General features: G+C 36.8%; 1 protein-coding gene across 1 annotated transcript; it reads right to left on the minus strand.

The window, feature by feature from the left end:
* Positions 1-3,417: 3,417 nt before the first annotated feature.
* LOC141291681 (uncharacterized) lies at positions 3,418-9,949 on the minus strand. The gene is made up of 6 exons (XM_073823838.1): positions 9,840-9,949; positions 9,559-9,579; positions 8,565-8,715; positions 5,878-6,008; positions 5,617-5,761; positions 3,418-4,127 (listed from the first exon to the last, which is right to left on the minus strand). The coding sequence occupies exons 2-6, from the start codon at positions 9,577-9,579 to the stop codon at positions 3,811-3,813; spliced, it is 765 nt and encodes a 254-aa protein (XP_073679939.1). The 5' UTR covers positions 9,840-9,949; the 3' UTR covers positions 3,418-3,810.
* Between the last annotated feature and the right edge of the window lie 342 nt (positions 9,950-10,291).

Below are 10,291 nucleotides of genomic sequence, written 5' to 3' on the forward strand. Positions count from 1 at the left end.
AACATAAAAGTTAAAATCAAACATACAAGGCAACAATTATTCATTACTCCGATCATTAATTTCAAAATGTACCGCTCCAACAAACACTGCCATTCGTGTCTGTCGTAGTTGCATATGATTGGTTGCTGCCAAGTTGGTCGATGCTGATTGGCTGTCACCAAGTGGCAGGTCCCTCCTACCCTCCGAATGCCAGTAACTGGCTTCCGGCTGTCAATGGCAGGTACTTCCTGCTGTCAGCTGCCATTTTTTTTCTGAACCCCTTCTGGACTGAATGAATGTCTAAAAATCCTGATGGGAGTATCAGTATAAATAATTCTACATTTTAACAATAAGCCTTTTTTATCATGTAGATTAAATCAGAGTTGAAAATGTCCCTATAAGAGGGACACTTAGGAGTAATCACAATCACGCCTCCTTCCTGAGGAAGTCAGTATGTTAATTTTATTACATAAAAATAGCTAGGGACGCTATAATTCTCTAATCCATTGTGTTGTGCTCCTATGCAAGATGTTCAAACATGTTGTGGTGTGCTGAGGAAACCTCTCTCTCTTTGAAGAGCATTTTTATTTTAAAAAGGTGCTTTATGTGCCATTTTCTGTTTGTTTAGAGGAATTTGTAAACTGCAATAATAAAATAACTTGAAACATCTTTTTACATTATTTATTTTTGCACCAATTTATGCACTCAATAAGCAGTATTGTATCAGTAGTGATAAAATGTAAACAATACTCATCCCTACCACAGAAACATTCTCAAAATCCACCTAGGGTTTCGATATTTGTCCTATTTAAAACTTGACTCTTCTGTAGTTATATCATGTGCTAAAACTGGCGGAAATGTAAAGCTGCGATTTTCTAGGCCGATAAGATTAGGAACTACAATCCCATTCCGGTGTAATAGTCAAGGAAGTTTGCTGCCGTAACATGGCCGAAGCAGGCGCAGTAATATCACGCCGGTCACACTGGAAGTTACCTAGCTGGGAACTAATTTCAGGCACTGCGTAATATTACTGCGCCTGCTGTAAACTTATTAAGTCGGGGGGAGTTGGAGAATAAGCATATTTCCAAAAAAAAATGTAGTGTTTCTTTAACATGATTTTGAATCTCATATTGATTTTACACAACAGACCGTTAAACTGTGTTTCAGACTAAATTGAATGTAATATTTTATATTTGTTATATTTTATTTCTATAATTATAATTGTTTGTTTGGTTTTAACAGCAAGCCACTGACGTATGATACAAACAGCATCTATCCCTTCTCATCAATCATTAACAATTCTGTTGTAGTGGCGGTTTTACAGAGTACACATGCTTTGCATATGTGACCGTATGAGTCTGAATATGAACATGGTGAGCTTGTGGTAAACTGCCATCAGATGGAGCACAGAGCTTTGTCAGAGATGATGATGATGAAAAAACAAAACCCCACAGTTTACATATCACATATATGGTCAACAACATTTCAGAATTCAAATTCCAGGGAATTTAAACTGTCGAAATGTTTACCATTTATGTTTACACCATGCTGTTTGGCATAAACCATTGTTTTACAACCATATTCTTTAAAATACCATTTTAAATACTTTATTACATTTGTATAAATAAGCTTTCCATTGATGCATGGTTTGTTATGATAAAACAATATTTGGTCAAGATACAACTATTTGAAAAACTGGAATCCGAGGGTGCAAAAAAAAAAAAAAAAAAAAAAAATCGAAATATTGAGAAAATCATCTTTAAAGTTGCCCATGAAGTTCTTAGCAATGCATATTACTAATCAAAAATTAAGTTTTTATATATTTAAGGTAAGAAATTTACAAAATATCTTTAAGGAACATGATATTTACTTAATATCCTAATGATTTTTGGCATAAAAGAGAAATCGATCATTTTGACCCATACAATGTATTTTTGCCTATTGCTACAAATATACCTGTGCTACTTAAAGGAGTAGTTCACTTTCAGAACAAAAATTTACAGATAATGTACTCACCCCCTTGTCATCCAAGATGTTCATGTCTTTCTTTCTTCAGTCGTAAAGAAATTATGCTTTTTGAGGAAAACATTTCAGGATTTCTCTCCATATAATGGACTTCTATGGTGCCCCCGAGTTTGAACTTCCAAAATGCAGTTTAAATGCAGCTTCAAAGGGCTCTAAATGATCACAGCCGAGGAAGACGGGTCTTATCTAGAAAAACGATCGGTTATTTTCTAAAAAAACATTTATAATTTATATACTTTTTAATCTCTACACAGAGTACACACAGAGCTAGACAAGACAAGCTTTTGAGGTTAAAAAAAGTATATAAATTGTAATTTGTTGTGTAATGTGTAATGGTTTTTATTTATTTTTATTTTTTTTGGAAAATTAGAACGTTTTGCTAGATAAGACCCTTTTTTCCTCGGCTGGGATGGTTTAGAGTCCTTTGAAGCTGCATTTTGGAAGTTCAAACTCGGGGGCACCATAGAAGTCCATTATATGGAGAGAAATCCTGAAATGCTTTGCTCAAAAAACATAATTTCCTTACGACTGAAGAAAGAAAGACATGATCATCTTGGATAGGGGGTGAGTACATTATCTGTACATTTTTGTTCTGAAAGTGAACTACTCCTTTAAGACTGGTTTAGTGATTCAGTGTCAGATATGGTACTCACTTAATATCATGGTATTGATTAAAAAGTGTAATGTTATTAGAATCTTATTCAATCCAATCAGATTTTGTAAAAATCATTTTAGCATGTAGTTTTTGCTTGTCTAAAGAATTAAAAGCTTTCAATTTCATCATGTAAGATAAGTTGCTGCTACTTGAATATGCATATAATTCCTGTAGCAGATCTAGACAGGTGGTGCTGGGGAGGTGGAGGGTTTCTGAGAAACTCTAAAGGTCTCCAGGATCAAATTACAGTATAGCAAACACAGAACCAGACTATTTAAATGTTGAACAAGTACTCTCATCACTCTCAATCCAATCAGCTTGTGCCATATAGTAAATTATGTCATTGCTAGCAGATTGCATGTAAAGAACATAACAGCCTACACTTAAAAATAAAGGTCCTTCCATGAAGAACCTTTAACATTAATGGAACCTTTTTAAATGTAGAAAAGGTTTTTATAATATAAAAGGTTCTTTAGATTTTTAAAATGTTCTTTTAAAAACTGTTCACTAAAAGGTTCCTTGGGGAACCAAAAATGGTTCTTCTATGGCATCACTGCAAAAACACCCCTTTGGAGCCTTTATTTTTAAGAGTGTATGCCATCTAGATGTGTAGTCTGGTTGACTTAGTGATATTAAGTGATATTTTTGACAAATAAAACTGACTAAACATTTTTACAATGTAATTTGATAGATTAAACTGTTTGTGTGGGTTCCTTGTTATTGTCAAAAATGCAACTTTCCATGTTGAAATTAATTTATTCAGGCACATTAGATGTCAACATTTTAATGTTATTAAAAAGTCGAAATGAGCACAAAAATTGGCAAATTTCAAATGAATTGAAATGAGCACAAAAATTGGCAAATATTCAATATCAAAATAACAACAAGCAAAACGGATACATAACTACATAGAACGTAGTGCAATGGTTAACAATCCTCAGATTTCAACTTCTTAGAATTTCATGTTATTCCATGTTATTGTACATACAATTCCCAAGTTCAATTGAGCCTCAATTAAGCCAAATAACATTAGAAAATCAGTGTATTATGCCCACATTACATTATGAAAAGGCAAAAACTTTTTTCTGTAAAATACTCAGTATTTGTTTACACTTTCTCAGGTAGGAGAAATTCTTGGTGGATAAACCACATTAGCTACCCATGAATCTTTGCGAGTTGTTCTGAAGGCCTCTCAGAGTTCTCTCAGTGAACTGATAGGTGAGTTTACGCTTCACTTTGCAGATCTCTCCCGTTCGCGAGTAGTTTCGCAGGGCGCGGGCCATTTTCTGGTACGTCATGGTTTTCCGGTTGCCCTTGCGTCTGCCCCACATCTCAGCCAGCTTTTCCTTGTTCTGGGATGAGAACTGGAACGTTCCGTTGTTAGACTGAACCCACCAAATGCAGCTCCGCATGTCTGGTGTCTGAAGCATCTCATATAAGAACTGAAAGAGTCGCTCTTTCCTTTTACCTGAGAAACAATATTGTAAATGTCAAATGTATTTCAGTGACAGCAGAATATAACATTTACATTCATGCATTTTGCATCTATCGATCTCTGTGCACAATGAAAGCAGTGTTATCAAAGCCTACCTTGCCCTTCCAAATGTCAGATTAAAAATTTGCCTAAATAGGGACGCCCAATTTCCAACAAATTCCAAACTGGATATTTTTTTCATCAATGAAACCAAAGCCTATGCAGATCGCTTGACTGTACGGGCAACTCTGCCCTGCTGAAAAAAAAAACATCTAAAACCAGCTACTTCCAGCTTAATCTTAGTTTAGCTGGTCTCCCAGCCTGGGAAAGTGGCCAAAACCCCTCTAAAACCAGCCTGCTGCCCAGCTAAAACCAGGCTGGTTGACCAGGCCTAGGCTGATTTTAGCTGTTTTTTTCACCAGGGTGTTTGGATATAAAACTACAAGATGGGTGACAACAATACAGCAACAGACACTAAAAAACTTCACCCACTGAAGTCTGTCTAAATGATATTCTTTGGCTATCTATCAGGGGAATTTTCTCTGAATGATAAAAATTCATAGTACAAAAATAACACAATGCAAATATTCTTAAATATAATAATTAAATATGTATAATAAATCACTTGTTTTTCTAAAGAAACATTGTCCAGCAGCAACACCAGCAGGTAAAGTCACGTGAGAGGAGGCAATGCCTCCATCACGATATGATTGGACATGACTGGTTCTGATTGGCTGTGATTGGTTCATGAAATAAATCCTGCCTCGTGTTTGTGTGTGTTCTGCAATTCACTATTATGAATCAACTTCTCCAAAATCAAAAAGAAATAGGCAACCTGATTTCATGACAAAATGTTTCTGTGGAAACTTTTTTGCAAGACGTAAAATACGCCATGTACATTTTGTGACATATGTCCACTGAGTGGAAAAGAGTATTTACTAAAAGAGAATCTGACGTTGGTTTTGTAGGTGTCATCGCTGTTCTGACCTAAAATGCCTGTTGAGTTGTGCTATAAATCTAATGCTCCGCAACGTTTTAAAATAACATACCAACTGCACTACACCTAAACCTACCCAGTAGTATGAACAAAAGCGAATTTAATTTAAAACACAATTGCAAGCATGTCGTTATAGTTTGTTTTCTGATCGTTTAGCTCTTGAGCTCGTGAGTCATGTTTTTCATTGGATTTGTACCCAAGGATTCTGCATCCTAAGTCCAGTTCTGTGCCGACTGAGCTACTAAGCAAGCTTGTAATGTCTGGAAAGTGAAACATATGGAGCTGTTATCATAACTGTGTACGAAAACACTTACAAGTACTCACTGTATTACTGCCTCTAGTATTAATTTCAGTTGGAAACTGCAGTGATATGCACTTATTGGTACGTTTTTTGCATCTTGCGAAAAATGTCCCACAGGTACATTTTTTGTCATAACATCAGGTAGGTAAAAGGACTAGCAATGGACTAGCAATTCAGTGTCTTACCTGAGAGCGGTGCTAGAGCCAGGGAGTCATACGCAATCTGACTCTTCATGTCAGAGGCTGGAGATGGTGGAAATTCTTGGCAACCAGAACTGGTGGACAGCGAATCTGAATCACTGTACTGGTTTCTGTCATACTGGAAGTGTCCCTAAAACATAGACTATTATTATTAACAACTATGAGCAGGTGAGTCTTCAGTTACAAAACAGCATACAGTCTTGACTATAATATTACAGTGTTTACTTTATGTCTGGTCAGACCTACCCACTCATTGTGACCGGACTGACAGAGCCACGTCTGCTGCTGCTGCGGAGGCTGTTGTTCACGTGTCTCATCTGTTCTTGGTACTCCACCATAATGCCATTCATATGTATAATGTCCAGACCAGCTGTTCTCTATGGAAACACATCAGTCATTATTATTTCATATGCTGCTTGCTACAATCAACAACACATACAGGCTGCAAGAAGATATTTATGGTTATATTATCACTGCTTTTGATGGTAAAATATGTACTTTCTCCTAGCCAACTTTAGTTGCAGCTAAATATATATCATGTGTAGGCTGATTCCCCTGATTTCTCTAGCATTTCAAAACATTGCTGTTTGTTTGAGCATTCGACCAGTCTGACATAGCAACAGCTCAACCAATAGTGTGAGTTTGGGGGGCGTGGCTATCTGTTTGACTGACCAATGGCAGTTGTAGGAAAAGTAAACCCATTTAAACACTGTGATTGAGTTCAAACTAAATTTTGCAGCTCAAAAAATACAGTTCACAAGTAATTTTTTGTTTCTCTGTAGAATTTTCAAAAAATCGCTGTTTGTTGAAGCATCCATCCAGCTGGACATGGCAACAGCTCAACCAATGGTGTGAGGGTCTGGCTATCAGTTTGACTGACCAATGGCAGTTGTGGTGAAGGCAAACCTGCTTAAACACAGTGTGACTATGTTCAAACTAAATTTTGCAGCTAAAAAATTACACACTTCTCAAGTAAATTTAGTTTCTCTGTAGCATTTTCAAAACATTGCTGTTTGTTCCAGCATCTGTCCAGCTTTACATAACAACACCTCAACCAATGGTGTTAGTGTGGGGGTGGGGTTATTTATTTAACTGACCAATAGCAGTTGTTGGGAAGGTAAATCTGATTGTACGCTGTGTGACTATGTTCAAACAAAATTTTTGCAGCTCAAAAATTACAGTTCACAAGTAAATTTGTGTTTCTCTGTAGTATTTTCAAAAAATTGCTGTTTGTTGGAGCATCCGTCCAGCCGGACATGGCAACAGCTCAACTAATCGTGTGAGTTTGGGGGCGTGGCTATCTGTTTTATTGACCAATGGCAGTTGTGGGGAAGGTAAACCTGTTTAAATATTGTGTGACTGTGTTCAAACTAACTTTTTGTAGCTCAAAACTTGTCCACCTCTCAAGTAAGTTTTTGTTTCTCTGTAGCATTTTCAAAATATTGCTGTTTGTTTGAGCATCCGACCAGCCTGACATAGCAACAGCTCAATTAATAGTGTGAGTTTGGGGGCGTGGCTATCTGTTTGACTGACCAATGGCAGTTGTAGGAAAGGTAAACCTGTTTAAACACTGTGTGACTGAGTTCAAACTAAATTTTGCAGCTCAAAAACTACAGTTCACTAGTAAGTTTTGTTTCTCTGTAGCATTTTCAAAATAAGTGCTGTTAGTTTGAGCATCCAACCAGCCTGACATAGCAACAGCTCAACCAGTGGTGTAAGTGTGGGGGTGGGGCTATCTATTTAACTGACCAATGGCAGTTGTAGGAAAGGTAAACCTGTTGAAACTGAGTTCAAGCTAGATTTTGCATCTCAAAAATTACACACTTCACAAGAAAGTTTTGTTTCTCTGTAGTATTTTCAAAACATTGCTGTTTATTTGAGCATTCGACCAGCCTAACATAGCAACAGCTCAACCAATAGTGTGAGTGGGGGCGTGGCTATCTGTTTTACTGACCAGTAGGAGTTTTGGGGTAGGTAAACCTGTTTAAACACTGTGTGACTGTGTTCAAACTAAATTTTTGCCGCTCAAAAATGCAACACTTCACAAGTAAGTTTTGTTTCTCTGTAGCATTTTCAAAATATTGCTGTTTGTTTAAGCATCCGACCAGCCTGACATGGCGACAGCTCAACTAATCGTGTGAGTTTAGGGCGTGCCTATTTGTTTGACTGACCAATAAGAGTTGTGGGGAAGGTAAACCTGTTTAAACACTGTGTGACTATGTTCAAACTAAAATTTTGCAGCTCAAAAATTATACACTACACTAGTAAATTTAGTCTCTGTAGCATTTTCAAAATATTGCTGTTTGTTTGAGCATCCGACCAGCCTGATATGGCAACACCTCAACCAATGGTGTGAGTTTGGAGGCGTGGCTATCTGTTTGACTGACCAATGACAGTTGTGGAAAAGGTAAACCTGTTTAAACACTGTGTGACTGTGTTCAAACTAAATTTTGCAGCTCAAAAATGCAACACTTCACAAGTAAGTTCTGTTTCGCTGTAGCATTTTCAAAAAAGCGCTGTTTGTTTGAGCATCCGACCAGCCTGGCAACAGCTCAACTAATCACGTGAGTTTGGGGGTGTGGCTATTTGTTTGACTGACCAATAGCAGTTGTAGGAAAGGTAAACCTGTTTAAACACAGTGCAAAAGATTTAAAACTAAATTTTGCAGCTCAAAAATTACACACTTCACAAGTATTTACTCTGAAGTACAAAATTTCCAGTGTTTTTACAGTTTCTCTTCATTAAATTTTTATCAGCCATGACATGGAATCCACATCCTGAGGCATAAATAAACCAACTTTGTCAAAGAGGAAATTACTGACCTTACAAAACTGAAAGTGCACTTCCATTTGATTAGGGAGAAGTGGCTCTTCCCTCAGTGGTCTATTACATACTTTTAGTTCTAGTGTTAAGTTGATTATGAATCAACTCACCTGCCATGCTGTGCTCTTCTTGATTTCTCCTCTGTACACCTGCTGCTGACATCACCTCCACCGAATGCTCCTGCAGGTACTCCTCAATCATGTCAAGGTCTAAGTTCCCAGATGACGGCTCTCGGGGGCCCAGATCTTGAAAGTATTGAATCTGTGGGAAAGTCAAACACTGAATCAGATACAGTACAGACATTACACAGTGTACAAGAGACAATAATTTTCTTTCCTTCTCCTAGATTCAATCACAGGAGAACATTCACTGAAATCTGTTTATACACTACCAGTCAAAAGTTTGGACACACTTCCCTATTCTCTTTGATGGGGAAGTGTGTCCAAACTTTTGACTGGTTGTGTATATTATTGAAAAAAAAAATCATAATATAAGTAGCCATGAATAGAGATGTTTAACATGAATATTGGAAGGAAGTTGCAACAATTTGTCTGACTAGTACATTGTTCCGTCCCTCAGTAATATTTGGTTTTTACATGCACCAACAGACATATTTGCATTGCGAGTATGTGTTAAGCATTTTAGTGTTAATATTTTGTCTCTGTTTTGACAGTTCTGCGTATACACCCTGTACAGTATCTTAAAATTTTGACAGTATTTTAAAGCCACACTTCATCACTAAATGCCTGAATGTCACTGCATTAAACAACAAAATATCTAAGCATCAAGTCCCATTTATTTTATTTCATCTTCGGCATGCTTTCCACAAAACAATGTTCTTCAAAAATCCAAGAGTCACTGAGTATGGTTTGAAACACTAGAACTTTAAAATTAAATCTGCATGCATATTTATTGATCAAATATGATACTATATGGACATAATGACTATTCCATATGCTTATTAAGGTAATATTATTTATAGCACACTGTGTGATGCTTAAATATATCACAGAGCTAAAAAAAAATCATTTGCCAAGCCGTTACACCAATGCTTTCCCATTTGTTTCCCCTTTAGTCAATTTAATAAAAATGAATAATACTCACGTTTTCAAGAGTTGCCAACATCTAAAAACAGGAAAAACAAAAAAGATGAGTAAAAACAGCACATATGTACAAACACCTAATGTGACTTTACATGGCAACACAGAATGCACAGAATGCTGTTAGAATGCAGTTTGATCACAAGTTTTTCTAAAACATATTTCACAACTCAAACACTGAAACTGAAAGAAACAGACAAAACTCCTGTAAAATAAATAAGCATAAATGACTGCAAACACAGCAGAATTTTGTAAAATATTGTAGACACATAAATGTTCAGTTACCTCAGTGCAGTTCCAGTGAATGAAACGACTATTAGTGTATCACAATATAAAAGTGGAAAAGACTGTGACTGCTGAACAAGAGTTTGGAAGAGAGGGTGGAGCCTTCATCACCTGTAAATGTGCACCTGTTGCCTGATCTGATTCTTTTATATAGTCCCAACTGTCTCTCTCTCTCTGCTCCTCCCACTGGAATAACGTTGAGCCAACCTTCCACCATCCAAATGCAAATCTCTATTAATCAAACATTGATCTGGGTTTAACGGTATGGGCGAGTCTTATGACCACTCCCCTTTGCACTGTCTGTGTCAAAGCCTTCAGGCATGTGTTCTGTGTCGTTATTTGTGTCCTAAAAGACGGGATTTTACTCATAACTGCCACAGAGATTACTGAGGTAATTAGTGTATTGCACAGATCCAGATGAACTCTTTTTACCCTGTCTGAAATCCTTCTAA

The sequence above is a fragment of the Garra rufa genome, chromosome 18 (assembly GCF_049309525.1).
Source record: "Garra rufa chromosome 18, GarRuf1.0, whole genome shotgun sequence".
In the NCBI taxonomy this organism is placed as follows: Eukaryota; Metazoa; Chordata; class Actinopteri; order Cypriniformes; family Cyprinidae; genus Garra; species Garra rufa.

Excerpts from the sequence above, each read along its gene's own strand:
- LOC141291681 (XM_073823838.1), bottom strand. The coding sequence starts at position 9,579 with ATGTTGGCAACTCTTGAAAAC. Across the intron at positions 5,762-5,877 it reads AGTCCGGTCACAATGAGTGG|GGACACTTCCAGTATGACAG; the intron begins GTAGGTCTGACC and ends TCTATGTTTTAG. Across the intron at positions 4,128-5,616 it reads GGCTCTAGCACCGCTCTCAG|GTAAAAGGAAAGAGCGACTC; the intron begins GTAAGACACTGA and ends ATTGTTTCTCAG.